At 47.6% G+C, this 21805-nt stretch overlaps 1 protein-coding gene across 1 annotated transcript; it reads right to left on the bottom strand.

The window, feature by feature from the left end:
- Nucleotides 1–1431: 1431 nt before the first annotated feature.
- HPD (4-hydroxyphenylpyruvate dioxygenase) lies at nucleotides 1432–20586 on the bottom strand. The gene is made up of 14 exons (XM_024196199.2): nucleotides 20534–20586; nucleotides 20230–20256; nucleotides 18011–18073; nucleotides 13991–14095; nucleotides 13074–13116; nucleotides 11459–11541; nucleotides 10731–10820; nucleotides 9441–9544; nucleotides 7961–8038; nucleotides 6309–6471; nucleotides 5685–5756; nucleotides 3771–3893; nucleotides 2838–2954; nucleotides 1432–1609 (listed from the first exon to the last, which is right to left on the bottom strand). Exons 1-14 carry the CDS (start codon nucleotides 20534–20536, stop codon nucleotides 1499–1501), a joined length of 1182 nt encoding a protein of 393 aa, XP_024051967.1. The 5' UTR covers nucleotides 20537–20586; the 3' UTR covers nucleotides 1432–1498.
- Between the last annotated feature and the right edge of the window lie 1219 nt (nucleotides 20587–21805).

Raw genomic sequence — 21805 nt, 5'->3', positions numbered from 1 at the left:
ATTGCCGTACCATATCACATTTGGATTCCTTTTAAGTTTAAACTTAACTGCATTGGTGACATGTGAATCCCCCCCTTCGGGGAGCATAGCCCCCTGGCCCCGCCCCTTATACCCAAGGCCCTGCCCCTTTTACCCACCAAAGTCCCGAGGGCCCACGCCGTTGCCGTAGGAGCCCTGGCTGAACTGCTCCAAGCACTGGCTTTCCCGCCCCAGCTGCTCCAAACCGCTGGTCGACCCGATGTGCCGGCCCGGCCCGAACTGATGCGCTAGCCCGGACCAAAGCGAGCCGAAGCGCTGGTCCGAACCAACCCGACACGCCAGCCCGACCCAAACCGACGTGCCGGCCCAGCCCGACCTGACGCATCGGCCCGACCTGAACCGACCCGACGCGCCAGCCCTACCTGATCCAACCCGATGCACCAGCCTGATCCGAACCGATATGCCGACCCAATGGACCAGCCCTACCTGAACTGACCCGACGTGCCAGTCTGACCGGAACTGACCTGACGCGCTGAACCGACCCGACATGCCAGTCCGACCGGAACTGACCTGATGCGCCAGCCCGACCTGAACCAAGCAACGTGCCAGCCCAAACTGACCTGACGCGGCAGCCCAACCTGAACCCACCCGACGTGCCGGCCCAAACCCACCCGACCTGCCGGCCTGAACCCACCCAACATGCCAGCCCAACCAGAACTGACCTGACACGCCGGCCCGGCCTGAACCAACCCAACGCACCAGCCTGACCCGACGTGTCAGCCCGACCTGAACCGACCCGACGCACTAGCCCGACCCGACCCGACCTGACGCACCAGCCCGACCTGACCTGACCCGACCCAACGTGCCAGCCCAAACCAACCTGACGTGCCAGCCCAACCGGAACCGACCCGACACGCCGGCCCAAGCCGACCCGAGGCTCTGGTCCCGCCCGACCCGACGCACCCGCCCAGCCCGACCTGAACCGACCCGACGCGCAAGCCCAGACCAAACTGACCTGGTGCACCAGCCCAAACTGAGCCAACATGCCAGCCTGACCTGAACTGACCCAACGCAACAACCTGAACTGACCCAACGCGCCACCCTGACCCGACTTGGCCTGACGCACCAGCCCGGCCCAAACCTACCCGACTCGCTGGCCCAACCCACCCCGAACCGACTCGACGGGCTGGCCTGAACCGGGCTGGCCCGAACCGGCCCGGCCCGAACTGGCCCGGCCCAAACTGACCCACCGCGCCAGCCCGACCCCCGGGCCTGTCTGAGCTGAGCCCCCACCAGCATCGGGGGTGAGGGGGAGAGAGAGGCGGGGCAACAGGGCGGAGTGTGGGCTGGGCCATGGCCTGGGTTAGGGGAGCCTTAGCCACCTCTGGCCTATTATACCTGCCGCCCAAGCTTAACTGTGAATTTCCTTGGTTTATATGCTTAGTGTTAGGCTAAATTGTATAGGCACTTTTATATATGAAAGTAATTGTGTCTGCTGCCTATCTCTCGCTGAGAGGCTCTAGATGAAATTAGTTTCTCCATTTGCTGTCAGTATGGTAAGGTTTCCTCTTGCATCCTGGTCATCTTCTATAGCTTGAAACAAAGACTTGAAATTTCCAGCACCAAATCCCTGCATATGGGAAGAAAAGAACATTAACTGGCATATGGACATGGCAAGTGAATTTGTTATATCCAGAGTCTCAGGAGTAAACCAAGCAGCCACAAGAGGTTTACTTACATACAGTGGGACTTCCTTCCCTAAGGACACAGAATATTAGTGTGTGTCCTGGTGGACTAGGAATGGGACTTGAAGCCACGAACTTCTGCCATTGATAACTGCAGTGGTCATAGGCAAGTCATCTAACCTTCCCGTGCCTCTGTTTCTCTCATCTATAGACTGAGGATGGTACTGCTTACCTATTGCAGCTCACAGGAATCTTGTGAGGATTAATTAATTGAAGTTTGATGGTGGAACGTGCTACGCAAGCTGCTAATCTTTATTTATAGTGTCAGAGCCATACCAAAGACTCCATCGAGAATACAACTTTGTGACATACATGTAAAAATGCCTCCCCTTTCCTTCCCACCTCAGAATGATGATAAAATTAAGCACATAATTCTGGAGTGACAAGGGAATAGAGCAGGCAAACTCAGGAGAGTCTAGGGCTGGATCTGGTTCTATCTTTCTATTTCTGGTGTATCCACCCAGCGTGCATAGGCACCAAATCGAGCAATAACGAGAATTCTCCACTGAGGCCCAGAAACAGGCCATTTTCTCCATTGGGAGGAAGTCTCCCCAGTCTGCTGTCTTACACGGTGCTCTGAAGGAGTGAGACACTGGCTGAAGGAAGGAGGTTAGTGGGTAAGTACCCTTTGGAATTTCATACCATTACAATCATGGTCCGGGACTGCCAAACATCAGCAGCCTGGTTAACAATCGAGATGGCCTGAGCAGGCCAAGGTCCCTTTAGGATGTGAGTTCAGTCAACCTAGAGCAACTTGGATTTTTAATGTTTCTTTTGTAAAAATGGCTTAGCAGCGGCATCTCTTAAAAAGCATGGCAGCTCCCAGGTCCCATGAGAAATCCTACCCTGCTGCTTGCAGCTGCCATTTTGGGTCGGTTGGTCGAAGGAACCAAGTCTCTGCAGCAGCTTTTTCATTTTTCAAAACTTTAACTTTAAGAATCTCAGAGCAAAATCCCTGTGTGGTCGCAGGGACATGAAACAGAGCCAAAATTGCTCCTGCCTACCAGTGCTTTTTGGCATAGCTTCATTTTTTTAAATGATAATGAAAAATCTTAACATTTTCCGTTAAATCAGCCAGGAAAGAACCTCTCAAGCCCCAAACACTCAACAAACCTGGTGGTTGTGGCGCTGTATGACCTCCAGAAAGACAGTGGGTCTATCTTGAACGGGTTTAGTGAAGATCTGAAGCAGGTATCCTTTCTCATCGAAGTCAACTAAGATTTTCAGTTCCTTGGAAAGAAAAACAATAAAACCAATTGGAGAATTGTTGAGAAGCTGGAAGCTGGTGCTAAATAAGCCCCTAAATCCACTTGAATCGTTCAACAATATTGTGAAAAGTTTTTTGATGTCTGGTCTGCATCAGAGCTGGTTGAGTTGGAATATCTGGAATTCTGTGGCATTAGGATCTTTAGAGATTATGATTTAAACACAATAATGTTCTGGTCAAATGCCAATCTGTGGAGTTATGTTGTGATTATCTAAAATTCAGTCTGCAGTTTCAAGTGGATGCATTACTCTCCACTTCCTTCCTTCCTAAATGATTGGCATGTCACTGGGTTGTTAAAACTACTGTCACAATCTGTCCCCAGGAGTGGCTGGATTTTAGTGGTGAGTACGGAAAACAAGAATTTGTTTTCATGAAAAATGTAGAGGTTTTAAGCTTGTTTTTTGGAGGGGAAGGAGAGATTGAGACACGCCATACCCCAGAATAGCCAATACCTAGTGATTAGGGCATTCACATGGGATCTGGGAGACAGAGGCTCAAATCCCTGTTCCAAATGGGGTGGGGCTGTCTCTCCCTCCACCCATCCTGGACCTGAGAAATTCCTGACTAAATTATCATTGAAACTGATTAATTTTCGTGAACAGTTTCAGTTTGGGCACATCGGCATGTTCCAACAATTGATAAAGTCCCACCCAGTTCGAGTGGTGAGGGAAGAGATCGCATTCTGCAGAGCTGTTTGCGACCCTCCAGATTGGAAAGTGTTACTGAAATGCCAGAGATTGCATTGTTTTGTCTGCATATGCCTTGAAAACCAGGCTGACCTCCAGTTTGTCGATGTTTTCCTTAACCTTGATTTTGGCAGATTTCAGCTTCTCTCGCAGTTGCTGGTAGTAAGTGGATGGAACCGTCATAAACTCCATGCCCCGTTGTTTCAGGTTGGTGACCTGTAACACAAGAGTGAGATCCGTTCAAGTGGTTCTTTTGCTCACCCCTTTCCCCACCCTACTGGCTAAAGCACGGCCCCGCTCAGAGCAGCAAAGTCGCTGCTGGGTCAGGGCTTAGGTTCTGGAAATGCCAGTAGCTGGTGTGAAGAGCCCAGCAGCAGGGCAAGTGGAGCCCATGCAGCACAGAGAGCCAGATGGCAGCTCCTGATGCAAACCAGTCCATGTGCAACCCTCCTAGGCTAGCACTCATTCAAGCCATAAACAACCACTGCCTATCCGGCTGCCTGCATGGCTGCTGTTACAGAACCTACCCTTATAGCAGCACTTCCATGTCATTAAAAAAATGAACGGGAAAAGCCAGACCCGTTCTAAAGGGGAAGGAATTAAAGGGTCACAATAGAAGTCAGCTGAATTCCTGGAAACAGAGAGAGAGACACTCCAAGAAATGAACTGATGCTAATGTAACGCCGACAGACCCCAGTTGTCAGCGGGCGGGATGGAACCTGGGACCTCCGGAGCGGAGTGTATGAACCTCTACTGCATGAGCTAAAAGCCACGTGGCTGTTAGCTAAGGCTGTAGCAGACTCATTAATCTCTCTCTACGTGGTCTCAGTGCAAGTAGATGGGACAGAACACCACACCCAGGAGGTGTGTGGGTTACGCTAAGACTCCTCTGCTCTAGCCCATCTGATTTGAGTCCTCGATGGACAGGACAGATGGCATCAGGAGTTATCCTGCAGTCTTCCAACAAGATTCTGTGTGTATGAGTGCTCAGTATCCCAACAACTCTGTGTGTGTAAGAGACAGCGAGAGAGAACTTAGTGCTGGTGAAGTAGGTCAGATTGACAGGCCTAGAGTTTCTAATCCTATATGTATAAACTGACAACTACAGCATGCGCAATGGTAACATGAGCATCCTCCACAAAGCCCCCTGCCAATCTGCCTTAATCTTGACCTGGATGTACCACCTCGAAGGGCAAATCCTCGTGGCCCAGTCAGTTTTTGGCCTCTCTGCTGTGGCTGCTGACAAGGTGGACAGGTAATGTCAATTGTGGTGGGGGTTTTGTGATGTGGACACTGAGCTGAGACCCACCAAACTTCTTACATATAGAGCCATTGAAGAAATGGGTGTGTCTCTTCTGCTGGTTGGGGTAGGAGAATGCACAAAAATCATGCAAAATAATTAGAGAGAGGAGGTGGGTGAGGTATATCTTTTATTGGACCAACTGCCATTGGTGAAAGAGACAAGCTTCCGAGCTTACCCAGAGCTCTTCATCAGTGTGGGAAAGGTCCTCAGAGTGTCACAGCTAAACGGAACGTGGAACGGATTGTTAAGCATAAGGAGTTAACACATGTTGCAAGAGACAATTCAATGTGCAGCGGATGTAGGGTGACCAGAGAGCAAGTGTGAAAAATTGGGACGAGGGTGGGGGGTCATAGGCACCCATAGAAGACAAAGCCTCAAATATCGGGACTGTCCCTATAAAATCGGGACATCTGGTCACCCTAAGTGGATGGTTGACATCTCTGCAGCCATACGACAAAGGAGAGTTAGTGGGTTGTTCTGTGAGCCACCATTGCTGAAGCAATTAAGCAAACCCCTTGGAAACAGCTTTAAAAACCTTATCTGTCACAGGTTAGCTCTGTGTAAGTGAACTGGCCTGTTTTGCTCACTACGCAGTAGCTCAGAGAAAATTAAGGGCACTGCTACATACAGCGACTTAAAAAGTTTGCGCAACATACTGGATTTCTTTTCATTTTGATTTTTACTCATTAAATTGCCAGACTTACAGCAGTAATAATGTCGGGGGTATTCAGAGCAATGTGCTGGACTCCAGCTCCTCCATAGTATTCCACATATTCCTATCAAGAAACAAACACACACTACTAGTGCAGGAATTTTTTTGGCTCTGGTTCAACTGTTGTGCATTTTCTAAGTTGCTTTTATGCTTAAAAACAAAAGACGCAAAAGCAGTCGCAGCTCAACCCAAGGTCTTGCCTCCGGCCCAGCCACAAAATGGAAAATTAAACTCACGGGTGTTTTACTAGTGAAATAAGAGGGCTAGACTATGAGTATTAGGACAGCAAACTCAGTCTGAGTGCAAGCAGCTCCCCTGTTTGTCTAACAGTCCCTCACTCTGTTACAACAGCTCTGTTGAATAAGAAAAGGCTCTTTTCCCAGAGTCACTTTTCCGACCATAACTGCAGATTTTCACCCAGATATAACTTCAGTGGGACATCGCCATCTAGTGTAATAAGTGGGCACTGACTCATGAGCCCTCCTGAATCCTGAAATTAGGTCCTGGCCCTGAGCAGCTTGTATCTGTTGTTTCTGTGTGAAGCGCCGGGCATGACCACAGCCCTACGGGGAAATAACAATCTTGATGTCAACACCCAAGTTTCATGAGTATTTACCTGAATCTGGGATTTTTTCTTGCCCATTGCTGGCTCGTTTATGGGCATTTTTATGGTCTCTTCATAGTTGGCGACCACAATGGAACGCAGGGCACTGAACTGTGTGTGCAGTTGTTTATCATCCACAGACCAGAACCGATGAAACAGAAGGTTCTTCTGGTACCTGACCGAGAACAGAAAAGGTAGATTTCATTCCCCCTTAAACCAACTCATAGCTTCTGAGAACTGTGGACTTCAGCGCTGGTGAGTTTCTGTCACTAGATTAATAAAGTAAAGAAGATAGTTTCCCCCTCATTTGCCAGGGTTAACCCATGAAACTCCCTTCCGCTTTAACAGGGCATGAGCGGTTGAATGTCTGCAGATTCACAGGACAACACATCCTTGCCACCACGTCATCTCACCTCTTGAAATGAATGAGTAGTGCATCATCTTCTGGCAGAGCTGAATTGGATCCACTCAAAATAACTTTCATTTACATCACTCTGCCTTTCACTGCTGTAACGCTACTAACTTCAGTGGCTTTACATGCGACTCACTCAAGCCCTCTGGCTACATCACCTGATAATGGTCTTTGCTGATTAAATAAACTCACACAGCTTGTGCATCCGAAGAAGTGAGCTGCAGCCCACGAAAGCTTATGCTCAAATAAATCTGTTAGTCTCTAAGGTGCCACAAGTACTCCTGTTCTTTTTGCGGATACAGACTAACATGGCTGCTACTCTGAAACCTCACACAGCTTACTTTGTTTTAACTCTCTCAGGAATGTGGGGTGGGGCTGTATTTACGAGGGGTCTTTTGGCTACTTGCTGTGTTAAGCTGGGAGTCACTTTCCAGGGGTTTCCTCAGGTGACTGTCTTTCTTTGAAAAAACAACGAGGAGTCCTTGTGGCAATTTAGAGACTAACAAATTTAATATACAGCATATGCATCTCGTTCCCTTTCTCGTAGTCGATGCACAATGTCGCTCCGGCTCACGCCTCCTGGTACTGTCAGTGGCCAGTGATGTGTTCGATGTAGTTGTCCCTGGACCATCAGAGCGGCACGTAGTGTCGACCGATCCCGCAAGCCCACATATGTAATAAATACACAGCATATGAAAAGATGGGAGTTGCTTTACCAAGTGGGGATTTTAGCCCATGAAAGCTTATGCCCAAATAAATTTGTTAGTCTCTAAGGTGCCACAAGTACTCCTGTTCTTTTAGCGGATACAGACTAACACGGCTGCTACTCTGAAACCTGTCTTTCTTTGAGTCACTCTGTCAATGTCACTTCCTCTATGTGATTCAGGTGGATAAAGGAGTTTTACTTCATTTACACTATAATTTACTTTTTTTCTTTAGACTATCTTCTGACATATGCAGACATGTGGGCAGGCTGGTCGTGACCCTAGCAGGCGGATAGCACTCCCCTAAATCCCACAGCACATTGGCTGGCCCTTGCCCTCTTGAGCACCATGTTGGAATACAGCCCTGCTTCCCTGGAAGCCAGAGTGTACTTTCCTAAGAGAACTGAACATTGTGCAAAGTGTCCTGTCAGCAAGACAGCAGTGTTAATCAAATAAATAGAATGTTAAACATGGACATAAATTACTGAACACTGTTGTTAGCAGAGAGAATTGCTTGAGCGGCTTTTTCTAACTGCTACTGTTCTCACCATTCTGCCACAGGGACCATCTGAAGATCCGGCTGGTTCCCCACCACATGGTCAATGAAACTCAGCTTGCCACTTGGTCTGAGAAAGAAACACCTTGTCAGTTTTCATTCAAAAAGCAGCTGGCATTGATGCATGTAGTGACACAGCTCTTAAAATACAACCAGTGCCATCAAAACAGGTGCCAGTGAGAAGGAACCAGGGTCCCTTGGAGGTATGCTCATCTGCTCCTAACACACAACTCCCACTCCGTGCCAAAGAGATAAAACACAACTAAAACTCTCTGCCAATAATCCCTGGGGGAAATTCCCTCCAGGCCCCATACGTGGGTACGAGCACAACTGCTCGCCGTGTAATGTACTGTCCTGTCTATGCGTCCCTGCTGGTTGGTTGCTCACATGTGTGATCATGTCACCCCCTAGTGGCTGAGCTTTGGGGGAAGGGTCCAGCAGCCAAATTGGGTTCTGAATTTTGCATCTGTTCCCTGTCTCTTAAATGAGTCAAACCGAACCCCTGAATCTAGACACCCTGCACGTTTGGTTGGGGTTGTGATCCAGAGCCAGATGTGAATTGTGTGGGTCAGGCCCGCCTGTCAGGCACACCTTGTACAGGGTAGGTTGCAGGGCTACTACTAGCAGATCAGGCTCCTGTACCAGACTTAGCCTGGCTACAGAGCCTCCTTTTCAGGGCAGTACACCAGAGATGTGTCATTCAGAAGATCCTTTAATGCAGTGGTTCTCAACCAGGGGTCACAAGCAGGACCACGGTTATTTCACTGGGGCCCAGGGCAGAAACCCTAAGCCCTGCCACGTGGGGCTGAAGCCCGGGGCTCTGAGCCCCGCTGCCCGGGGCTGACGCAGAAGCCTAAGCAACTTAGCTTTTTATGGGCCCCTGTGTCATGGGGCCCCGGGCAATTGCCCTGCTTGCTACCCGTAACGCCAGCCCTGGCTTTTATATTGTTGTTGTGACACAGGTGGGCCATGGAGTTTTTATAGCATGGGGGGGGCTCGGAAAGAAAAAGGTTGAGAACCCCTGCTTTAATGTACTGCCAGGAATGGCTGTTTGTTAGCTTATGTTAAGGTATTGCTGTGGCACCATCTTGTGGCTGAACAATATAATACAGTTTAGCATTCCATTACAAGGCCCATCTTACGTTTTGACCAAGTTTCGCTTTTGAGTTTTCAGGTGCATCTGAGCCTGAAACTGCAAGCATAACCAGGAGGTGACGGACCCCAAATAGAGGAAAAACAGAAGACGTTTGCAAGAGACCATGCAAAGCACAATGCCTGAGTTCAGCACAGGTCTACCTAGAGCTCACATCTATTGCATACAGACTGCCCAGCCTCTGAACATTTCACTGGACCATACAGAAGGTAAACAACTATGAAATGAGGACCTGACCCTGCATTCCTTACTCAGCAAAGCCAGTGGGAGTTTTGTATGAGTAAGAACTGCTAGATCAGGCCCTGTACGATATACTTACAGCTTTGGTAACAGTGGGTCTTTGAAGAGAGGCGGCTCAAAGCCAGGTAAGAAGAGACCTTTGTAGTTAAGATTTTCTATTAACGTGTGCGTCGTGTCTCCATACTGGGAGGGGAGAAAATGGGTAACATTACAAATATTGTTCCTCTCCACGGATTCTGATAATCCAATAACTGTTCAATAAGCACCTGGACCCGCGCCTAGTTCAAAAACGTAACTTGCACCTTGCTGTGGGTTCTGAAATGGTCCAATGAGCTTCTTTCCCTCCCAACTCCCACTGCCAGGAGCTCCCAGTGAGAGAGGCCATTCAGATGCTGTTTCTGACCAGGATGGGAAACGCAAGGGCTGGACGTCTGACAAGGCAGCCAATCCTCAGATTTGCAGACCCAAGAAGTTCCGAGGAGCTTCCAAGCTATTGGAGTCTTATCAAACCCAACCTGAATTTGGAACCCTTTCAGGTTCACCAAGCCTGACTACTGGCTCACCGTAGGGCGATGCGAGGGGCTGAAGCCTCTGAAGCCCAAGGGCTTACCAGCACCTGTTGCTTTCAGGAGCAGGAGTCCAGTGTTGACTCCCCTACATGTGATAGGGAATGTGGTACTGGGTCTGAGCAGTAAGTAGCCCAGGGATTTTAGAGTGCTAGAAAAGTCTATGCTAACTCCAGGCGCTGGCGGCAGAGACTGCAGATGTTTGCTAAATATTCACTGTGCAGATTCCAAAGAAGTCGTTGCATATTTTGAAATTTCCCACGTGTCACTAGGTTCCTGTAGCGGATGGGTTCCAGAGCGGAGATGTAGGCAACTATAGGGGCCTCCATTGACCTGTAGCTGGGGAACTCAGTTTAGCCTGCACTTGGCCTCAAGTTAGTCATATATTCAGAAGAGTGAGAGAGCCGGATCCTCTACTGAAAGGGGGCAGGCAAAGGCAGATTTATGCCACCTCCAGGATTCTGGACTGCTCCAGGGGCTGGCATAGCCTCACCATAAACTAGAGCAGCCCCAGGGCTGTTCTAACTTACAGCGGCTACCTATAGGCACCAAAGGGCTGCTGTAAAGCCCACAGTAGCTGAAGCGCACCAACCACTCAATCTGAGCCACCATAGAGGAGGAGCTCTGGAGCCTGGAATTGGGGCCCGAAAGCTCAGCTCTGCAGCATTTGATGGAAAGTGCCCATGCAGCCGATCAATTTCCCTTTCCACTTGTGAGTGTGATTAGTGATCTTGCAGCCCCGACTCCTGCAGCCCACAACATTACAGTCGATGGAACAGAGACAACTCTTTTCTCAGGCTTACCGTCTGGATGACTGCAAATTTCACTTTTCCATATTTGTCTTCCTCTACCCAGGGCTCTTTCACTATCACTGCCCCACGCTCTTTAGCTTTCTGTGAAAGAGAACAGAAGACTGTAAGAACTGCCATGCTAGAGCAGACCTATCAAGCCTGGTCATGTCTCCAGTACTGGCCAATGCTAGATGCTTCAGGAGAAGACATACAGCATCTAATTCTACAATATTGTTGGGGACAACGCACGAACCGGAAAGACCCTGGATTGACTGTCCAATCCCATGGAGTGATTGCAAGGCTGGGAGTTAGAAAAAAAAAATCCTTTAGAGTAAATGATGTGAATTTCATATGGAGCAATTGAGACACAGCACACATGGAACCTCCCAACGCTGTCTCCATGGAGTCACTTTTCAGAGCAGAACCGCACTTCGAGGCAAGTTCACGTCCCAGTAGATGGAAACTACGGTGCATCATGTTCTGTGTTTTCCCAGCGTCAACATTTGCTTCAGTGCAGTCACTGCAATTTTGCACATGGGCAAGAGAGCCTCTCACACTTTATAAGTGGTTAAACTGACACTATATTATGGAGTACTTAACCCTGCAAGACCTGGAGATGTTAAACTGAGCTGGCTTGGCCACTTCAATTCTTGGTCCTGCCTCAGCACAGGGGGAGTAGATGACTTCCTGAGGTCCCTTCCAGCCCTACCTTTTTATGGTTCTTTGATTACATCATTTACCTGCACAATGAAGTCGCAATCCTCGACTTCAAATGCAATGTCTTTTACGCCATCTCCATGCTTCAGCAAGTGCTCTCCCATTTCTGTGCAAAGAGAAAGAGAGAGAGAGAGAAAGAGAGAGTGTGTGTGTGTGTGTGCATGTGTGTGTGAGAGAGAGAGTGACCCAAGGGACTTTTCATTCGCAGTGCCTGACAGACCAGGCATGGAGCTCAGTGCAGCTGGACTGCTTGTCGCTGGCTCGCTGCTCTGCCTTGCATCAGCGGCTCCTTCCTCCTGATTAGATGCAGCAGCGTGAGAAATAGTTTTCAAAGCTTCCCATTGATTTGGTAGGTGTGAGAATTGCATGTGTACGCAAAGGGAGGGAACGGGTAATGGCTTGGCATGGGTTAGTCTTGAGAGCCCGTTCAGCCACAGTCACAATGACTCCCGGCCCAGGGCCGAGCTTCCCACCTTTGCAGCACTCCCTATCCCTGCCTCACTTGAGAATTCAACAGTCCCTCATAGGGAAGCAGCAATTTCAGGTTACAGGAATCTGTGCTCAGAGGTTCAGGATGGGGACGACTGGCTGGGCAGCAGCAGGGGCACACGCTTTTGCCTCAGTGGCCAAATCAGTTTATTGTAGCAATCAATCCCCTGGCCTTCCTTCTCACTGCCCCCACCCTATCCTCTTGTCTGCTTTGTTACTGAAAGTCACGTGTAAACCCTCTGGGGCACGGACCTTGTCCTCTTAGCTGGACTGTCCGACGCCAGCAGAGCTGTAGGGACTGTAAAATAATCATGGTAAATAACAGCCAGCACTGTTCCCTTGTGGGTGTGCTGGGGTGCAGGGCGAGTGCTTTCCACAAGAGGATCATCTTGGACTTCAGGGAGGATCAGAGCCGATCCGAAGACAAAAGAAGTGGTAACCCAGTAAAATTATCAGCTGGATTTGTGAAATGACAAAATTCTGTCCCCATTCACAGCCATGGTGCCATTTGTAAGATACAATATGAGCTTGAACGGTCACTTAAAGGCCTGCTCAGAGCTAGCTCACACTATCAGGTAAAGATCACATTGTATCCTTCCTAAACCAGGGTAGGCAAAAAATGCCCACTCACAGGAGCCTCCCCCGGTAACCCAGGGCCCGAGAAGAGACTGCTTCGTAAGGGCAGGATTTCCAGCCACACAAGTTAGAACCCCTCCCTTTCCCTAAGAGCCTGGGTCTGCTCCAAAGGTAGCTGCTGCTGGTGGCTGGGTTCTTTACGTTCTAGGGAACAGGGATTTTAGGGTGACCAGACAGCAAATGTGAAAAATCGGGACAGGGGGTGGGGGGGTAATAGGAGCCTATATAAGAAAAAGACCCAACAATCGGGACTGTCCCTATAAAATCGGGACATCTGATCACCCTAAGGGATTTGTAGACAGTGGGCAGGAGAAAATAGCTCCTAGCCCCTGTTTACTTTCCACACACAGCCCCTGCAGCACAGGATAATAAATGGCCCTGTGATAGGAAAATAGGAAGGGTGGGGGAGGTCTAGTCGCTGTAGCCTTCAGTAGTGTTCCCTGTGCAGATTACGCTCCAGGAGGTTTAGCTGCCTGCAGTCCTTTGTCATCCCTGATGATCATTTTCATTTACCTTTGTTTTCAGGGTTGAGAGCAGATGAGAGGACAAATATGATCTGAGAATTAAGCAGAATATTATACGTTATTTACTGTCGGATAAGGTCAGTGGGAGATCTGTCTAGAGGAGGGTTTGCAGGATTGGACCCTAATAGGTAAATTGAAGACATGTATGTGTTTTTATTTGCATAAATGCTAATGAATGCTTTTATGCAATATTCATCCAGCTCTAGAGTTTAAAAAATCCCAGGATGTTTTGCATTGCTCTGTTACTGACCAGTCCTGCAGTCCTGACTCAAGCAAAACTCCCATTGAAATCACTAGTTTTGTCTGAGGACAGGCAAGGAAAGGAGTAGGACTGGCCTCAGAGAAACTGGAGATTAGAAAGTCCCTTTTTGTTCTCCTTTATTTTGGGCCAACGATCAGAAAATTGTAAAAATGTCAGTTCTTGGACCTGAAACTGAGCCTTTTGCCTCAGTTCCAGCTGAGGAAGCAGATGTAATATGTGTATTGCCTCACAGGACATCCCCAGGCTAATGGGCTATTCCAAATGGCTTCAAGGACTCCGATGCAGTTTATTTTAATGCCACAAAATGTGACAAGCTGGAATTCAGATGTGACCCGCCTACCTTTGCCCAGACAAAAAGACCAAGCATATCATGAAAATTAACCTGGGTGTACACCCTCTCAGCTGGCCATGTGACATCACTGGGGCACCTGGGTTACATCACTTGCCCAAACTAATAGGGAGTCTATGTGAAAGCCAGGATTGGAGTTCCTGGTTCCTAGTCTGGTGCTGAGACCACTAGACCTCATCTCTTCTCTCCCCTGATTTAACTGACTGAAAACAACACTTTATTATCCCCGATCCGCTACCAGAGTACTGACATTATTCTTTAGATAGTGCCTTAAAGCGTTCTTCAGCAAGCTTACCTTATCCTGCTTTATTACATGAGACACCACTTCTCTGCTGCCAGTTTCCAGGCCCTTATAGGCCAGTTCTTCAAATCCCATTTTGTTACAATAAAACGAGGCAGCCTTTGAAAGACATGAAAACATGTTAGAGTGAAAGGAAAGGACTATTTTCCGGTAACACTCATTTCAATACTAGCGCTCCCCAAAGCATAGACAGCTTTTTAGCGCCACCTTCTGGCCCCATTCTCTAGCAAACAGCTAGTGTACAATTGTGACGATGCCACCCATAAGGCTTTATGGAAATATGCTTATAAATAAATAAATTAAATGGAGATATCCCATCTCCTAGAACTGGAAGGGACCTTGAAAGGTCATCGAGTCCAGCCCCCTGCCTTCACTAGCAAGACCAAGTACTGATTTTGCCCCAGATCCCTAAGTGGCCCCCTCAAGTATTGAACTCACAACCCTGGGTTTAGCAAGCCAAAATAAATAAAATTGAAGATCAGAAGAAGCTAGAACTATACAAGTTGCAAATTGCCCAGAAAGGCGGAACACTGGGTGCTGGGAAAGTCTCTGTTAACTAAGAAGCCCCTGAGCTGAGTGCATCTGTTTCAGTGAACTGCAGATGGGTGTGGCCCAACCTCTGTGTCTGTGCTGAAGCTGACTGGAGTGTCTAACTTAGCAAGACAGGAGAGGTGGAGTGCCTGTTCTGGCAGGTCTGTCATAGATAGTAGCTAGGAGCCCACAGCTGGATCAGGGTCTCTTTCCCTTTTGGGGGACACAGGAGTGTCTGCCCCAGAGGGGAGCCCAAAGAGGAATTTTAGGTATACTGCCTCCGCCATGGTCAGTGTCCAAGCCTCTGGCAGTAAGTTCAGAAGGAGGGTATGACGGTGCCACCCATAAGGCTTTATGGAAATATGCTTATGAATATAGCTATATATATAACATAACTAGAATTGACACTGACCATATATATAACATAACTAGAATGTGTTTTATGCTACATATATCAGGTAACATCTCTGTAAAGGTCATGATCTACTGAATCTATTAATCCTATTTGTATGCATGTCTAAGATTTCCAAAGGGGTCCGCACCTCCATTCAAAATTTTTTAGGGGTTCGCCAATGAACCCAGCTGTTTCACGAGGTTAAATCAAATGTTTCTATACTGTGCAAAGCAGTGGCATATTATCGCCTAGGCCAACAAGGCCTAGGCCTAGGGTGGCAAATTTGCTTGCTCCCCCCCCCCCCCCCCGGATCCGCCCCTTCCCCAAATCCCCAGCCCGCCTCCTCCCCCGGGCGCACCACGCTTCCCTCCTTCCACCTCCCTCCCAGGCTTGCTGTGTGAAAGTGCTGGGAGGGAGGGAGGAGAAGCAAGTAGCAGCGCGCTCAGAGGAGGAGGAGGCAGAGTGGAGGTGAGCTGGGGCCGGCGGGCGCGGGGAGTAACCGTTGCGCGGGGGGGGGGGGCAGGGAACCGCTCCCTGCCCCAGCTCACCTCCGCTCCACTGCCACCATCCCCCGAGTGCGCCGCATCTCCCCCCTCCCTGGCTTGCCACAGGGGAGCAGAGGTGAGCTGGCGCAGAGGGGTGGCAATTTTTTCAGGGCCTAGGGGCGGCAAATTTGTTAATCCGCCACTGGTGCAAAGCTCCACCATGCTAGACACAGCCCCATTCACCGTGTTGCTTTTCAGGGCCTGACTTGGGCTGTCAGAGCATCAGGCTGCCCCCCAGTGGCTGGGCCTCCAGCCAGATGATGTGATGGCGCGTCACAGGATACAGTGGCTGATAGGTGACTTGGCACCATGAACATTAACATGACTAAAAGCTTGATCCTTATGAGGCAGTGGGTGGTGCTGAGGTCAGAGAACCAGTTCAGCTTGGCACACACCATGCGCAGCAGACGAGATGGCAGCAGCTGTGGGCTGTGTCACGCTCGGCACAGCTAGTCTGGAACAGCAGCCGCGAGCGAGGACGAGGAGGATGGGAAAAGGGGAGGATGGGGCGGAGTTGTGGGTGTGACTGGGGCAGCAGAGCACAGCCTGAGTGTGCAGCAGCTGTGTCTGTTCAGAATTGTTGCTTCTCCTGCAGGGTGGGAGTAAGGCCAGTGCTGAGTCCCAGGGAGGCAGGAGCCACCAGCTAACTCACAAGAGGTTGAGCAACTATCCAGGCGGTGCTATCTGGATAGCCTTGGGGATGCTCCTTCTGCACCCCCTAATCACCTGCACAACCCTCATTCACTCACAAACAGGCACTTGCACACAGAGACTGGTAAGGGTCTGATGTCCCAGTCTGCCAAGTGGCCCTTTGTATGTGTACATTAGGAAGTAGAGGTCCCTTTGCAAATGTAGCCCTTAGCATGTAACAGACAACAAGGGCACTGCCGGGTCCCTGGTGAACAAGGGATTCAATCCAGCTCAGTGTCCCACTCGACTGTCTGAGAGGCAGAATCTTGGTCTCCATAGGCAGCGATCACAGGTCTCAGTTGGGTTGGGAATGGGATTCTTTGTCTGCTTATGTTAACTTGTTCTTTTTTCTTGCTATAAACCACTGGGTCCAGGGCCCCCACGGGAGGCCATGAGCAGGTTTCAGGAGGTCCGCCCAGCGGGGCCAGAATTAGACTCATTGAGGCCCAACGCAGAAAGCCAAAGCCCCACTACATAGGTCTGAAGCCCACCTGGGGATGAAGCCGAAGCCTGAGCAATGTACCTTTACAAAGCCCCTGTGGAGTGGGGCCCCAGGCAACTGCCCTGCTTGCTGCCCTGTAACACCTGCCCTGGCTTTTATATGCAGAAAACCAGTTATTGTGGTACAGGTGGGCCATGGAGTTTTTATAGCATTGGGGGGAGGGGGATCAGAAATAATCTCCCCTGAGGGAAGGACCCTGCTGACGGCGACTGTGGTTTTCTGCTAAGTCTTTCCAACAGTTTGCAGTGATTCACGGCCTTTTTTAATACTTCCCTGCACCTGCTACATGAGCTTACTCACTTTGCTGGAAGAGAAAAGAATCAACCCCACACTGCAAACGTTGCTGTAAATGACATGAAAAGGGGTCTGGCAGCAAAAGGGCAGGTCATAATGCGTTCTTACAAAGTCTAACAGCAAAAGAAAAGGTTAAGTGACATTTTAAAAAGGGAATAGCTTATTCTGAAAGGAATGTTTTCCCTTTTAGTTGCAACCCAAAATTGCAACATCAGGCTAATGTAGGAGAATTAGAAAGAGAAACAGATCAGTAGCTGAGTATAAATGTGAGTGAAATTGACTACCCTTTTCCAAACCGAATGTAAGTGAAAAAGTGAATACCATGAATGATGAAATGTAAGTGAACTTTTGAATATTCTTTCCATTAATCTAAGATGTCACTGAGAAAAAGAATCAGGTTTTTAAAATAGAGGGATTTTAACTTGCCAGTGTCCTTTTAACATGGAATGATATACTGCCGGTCCAATCAGTTAAGACTGATATCTTATCTCTCTGCAAACAAGACTGCTAGGTACTACCTCCATCTAAATAACTCAAAAAGGCCTGGGGATGAGGACATGGGCAGGGAAGCAGCAGGAACTATGGGTTTTTTTGTGGGTTTTTTTTCATATTAAACATGTGCCACTGCAAATCTCTTCTGGGATTTCATATTTTCATTTATTTTGGATTTTCTGAATGTCCACCAACTTAGGAGGACAAATGTTTACATGCATGTCCACACAAATACACCCATCTGTGCCCTGTCTGCAGTGTAAACAGCACTGTTGCATAATAATGGTCCAAAGACCATCCTTGAAGAACATTCCACTGAGCCAAAGTGCTGAAACACCTCCATCATTCTACGCAAGATCACCAGAGCCAGCCACGGATTGAATTTTAATTGAATGCAGATCCCTAGGACCATCCAGATATCACATGGCAGACCCTCCCCTCCTGACAGCCAATAGCAAAGGCAGATTACAGTATGCCCCTGTTCGTTAAACAGTGATAGTGCACAAGAATGATCCAACCCCGAGACCTCACAAGCACAGGCACACATGTGACTTTTATCTACATACCTGCTTAGCGTTTCCAACCCAGAATGTGAGAGAGTGGAAGTGGAGAAATTTGCCTCCTTCGGGCTAAATGGAATGAAGAAGAGTTAATATGAATCTGCTGGGTTTTGGGTCTCACTTTAATGCCATCTTCATGCAACACTTTCAAGCCTACAGTGTCTCTATTTTAACAAGAAGCAATGAGTACACCTAAGCCATCCTTAGATTGGTTTAGATCGGGGGGGTTCTCAAACTTCATTGCACCGTGACCCCCTTCAGACAAAAAAAAATTACTACATGATTCCAGGAAGGGGGACCGAAGCCTGAGCCCGCCCGAGCCGCACCATCCCAGGCGTGGGGGGAGCAAAGCCCAAGGGCTTTAGCCCCAGGTGTGGGGCCTATAACCTGAGTCCCACCACCCAGGGCTAATGCCCTCGGGCTTCAGCTTTGGCCCCAGGCAGTGGGGCTCGGGTTTCGGCCCCAGGCCCCAGCAAGTCTAATGCCAGCCCTGGCGACCCCATTAAAATGGGGTTGTGACCCACTTTAGGGTCCCGACCCACAGTTTGAGAACCACTGAGTTAGAGAAACATGCTGTGATTGCACATTTATCATTTGAAATAATAAAACCAGGGAAAGCACAAACCAAGGATTTTATAAAATATACACCCGGGATATCTGAAATTCACCAGTTTTGCAGGGTTGAAAATAATTTGAGGCACTGCCACTTCACAGGTTTTCTGAGGAGTCCCTACAGAGCGCTGATGGTCACAGGGCGCTGACCCCCAGAACGCTGGACTTTGAAAAGGCCGGGGGAGGGGGGGTGTTATACTTTTCAAGCAAAACAATTAATTTTTCTTCTAAACATTCAACAGTAATTTGTCTAAAAACAATGTCACCAAAAGCTTATTTATAATGTCTGGGTGCCAGTCATTAGAGTAAATGTGGCTGGTTGCATCAAATCACAGCACCCTAATAGCATGCTCTAGAGGAAAAATACCAATGTGGGTGGGGGAGGTGTTACTAAAATATTCACAAGCCAGGAAGGAGCAAAGCTGGAAAAAAATCCATGAATAATTTACAGTGGGGTTTTGTCCCTCATGATTCTGGAAAATAATATTTTGGGGTCCCCTGTGGAGTGAAGAACACACAGCAGTCAATCCATTCAGTCATTGCTTTGTCTGTAACTGCTGGACACAAAGGATCTGATTCTGTTCTCCCAGCCTTGTAAATCAGGAGTGCTTTCACTGAAGTAAATTAAGTCACATGTAAAATCAGTTCAAATGAGAACAGAATCAAGCCAATGGGTCAAATTCTTCTTTCAGTTACACAGATTGTAATGGGGATGGGTTGCAGAGAATAATGGAAAATAGAATTTGCGCCACTGTTCAAACAACCTGCACAATTGTTTGGATCCAATATGAGTTTGTTAACCTTGTTACGTTAAAGATTAATTCTCATTGAGGAAAGCTCTTACCCAACTGCAAATGTGGGTCCAAATTACAGTTTGGGAGTTTAACAAATTTATTTGGAGTATTTCATTACATTATTTGGTCAAACACTACTTTAATAAACACCTTTTCTTCTTTAACTATGATTTGACATCGATTGTCTTCTGTATTATCATTTTTCATCACTGTTAATTATTTGTGTATGTACTTTGCATAAAAGTTACATAAAGTAAATCTGTAAAAAGAACAGGAGTACTTGTGGCACCTTAGAGACTAACAAATTTGTTAGTCTCTAAGGTGCCACAAATATTCCTGTTCTTTTTGTGGATACAGACTAACACGGCTGCTACTCTGAAAAGTAAATCTGTGTTATATGGTATAGTATTTAGCAACTAAACATAATTTTGCTGTATGTATCAGTATTTTAAAAAAATGCTTTAAATTTGAAAAAAGTTTTGAAAATATATTTAGAATCATTAGTGAGAAATAATAAAATAAATCATGCTTATGTTTAGACTTGGAAGAGTTAGATTTTCCTTGATAAATGTCACTAATCTTACATTTCTCCATCCTCCCTCCCCAAAAAAGTGAAGAAAAAGGATTTGCATCATTAATTGCAATTTACAGAGAAGGAAAACTATAAATATAAGCAGTGTTTCAACACTATAAAACTGGAGCCCCTTTTTGCTTTTTATCCTACCTGGCAATCAATGAATAAGAAATTAATATTATCTGTGTTGCAGTAACAGTCCCAGTCTTTTGCTGGAGGGAATATAAACCCAATTGTATTCTTACCTTTTCTCCTTTGTCTGTGTAAGTTGTCTAAGGAGAGAGAATTAAAAAAAAAAGAGACATAGTCACAAATTCAAAAATGTACACTAATCACCAGAAAACTGTAATCCATCAGGTCACTTTTTAGAAAACAAGTTTTCTGAACTACTTTAAACATATAAATTAATAAGTCTGGCTTTTCAAAGCATAAACAGTACTGTGAGTAATTACGCAGAAAGAAATCCATACAAGCACAGTGGGAGATTTACTCTTTTACCCCCATAATGTGTTGGCAGCAAATTAAAAAAAAAAAAATTCTCAACCTCACCATTTTTGTAACCTGTTTGAATGTGACAGCACCAAGAGAAAGTCAGACTATTTCAATGCATTTAATATAGCAATGGGAGGAGAGAAAGCCCCTCCCTAACTCCACCTTCTCTAGATTGTAAACTAAATGATTTACTTGGTTTGAAGTGTTTTACTTGATTTGAATCATTCTGCCCATAGAGTAAGACATGATAAAATGGGCTGTGGGGGGGATAATATCTGGAGTTCATATACGCTGCAGCATAGCTGTTTGTCAGATCATCTAAGGAAAGCCTAAAAGAAGGAGCCAGATTCTCATAGACTGTAGTGTAAACCTAGAGTAACTCCATACTCTTGATTAAAACCAGATTTCACTGAGCTTAGTCTGTGGACCACACATCAGGTACCATCTCCTTGAAGCAGGACTGGCAGTACCAGAATCTACAGATGTTTGCTGCAGAAAGATTTTTAAAACAGGAACCTTACTTGAGGGTGGCCATGGATTGCTCAAGGAATTGGCAGTGGGAAAGGGTGCTTTTCGGCTCCAGAGTGCTGCTTCAAACCTAGACTAGAATAGCAGTGATCAAAATTTATTACTTGATGGCTGTGCAGTGTACACCTATGGTTTCCACCATTATGTCTGATTGACACCAATTAGAGGAAAATCAGGCCCCTCATGGAACTGGGAAACCCAGTTATAATACGGTTTCTTCTTCCCTGTGGGGACAGAAACAAACATGTCATCATGTCGTCAGACGCCACCGGTGTGGTGCTCTGCTATCCAGTGTTGATAACAGTCGACTGCGTGCGTGTTCCCTCCGTGTGCTGCCCCGGCTCTGTGCAGATCGCTGACACAGCAGACCCCGAGAGAACCCCAAAGACCACAGACTCCGATAAGGTACGAAGGCACCCAGCCAGGTTTATTGCCAAATGAAACACAGTCTCGGATCAGATGTCTACAGTTCTGCTACGGTAGTACATATGTGCTCCCTGACAATAGACACTCAGTCAGTGGCAGGACACTCCCCTGCCCCCTAGGCCGGACAAAGATATCCACTCAGGGGTGCATTCTTATACACAGGTACAAACAAGTTACACATCACTCCTGACGTATTGAGGTGCAACCCCTCCAGGGCCAGTGCAAGGATATTTTGTGCCCTAGGCAAAACTTCCACCGTGCGCTCCCTCCCCCCCCCCCGCACATCGGTTCATTGAGGGGCAAATCCCAATGATCCTTTATAGACCCCAGGGGCCAGCCGTGCCCAGGGGCTGCTCCCCAGACAAGGTTCCCCCC

This window comes from Terrapene carolina, unplaced genomic scaffold (assembly GCF_002925995.2).
Source record: "Terrapene carolina triunguis isolate 2854851 unplaced genomic scaffold, T_m_triunguis-2.0 Scaffold234, whole genome shotgun sequence".
NCBI lineage: Eukaryota > Metazoa > Chordata > Testudines > Emydidae > Terrapene > Terrapene triunguis.
The sequence above is the reverse complement of the archived record's forward strand: the minus strand, read 5'-3'. Positions and strand labels throughout refer to the sequence as shown.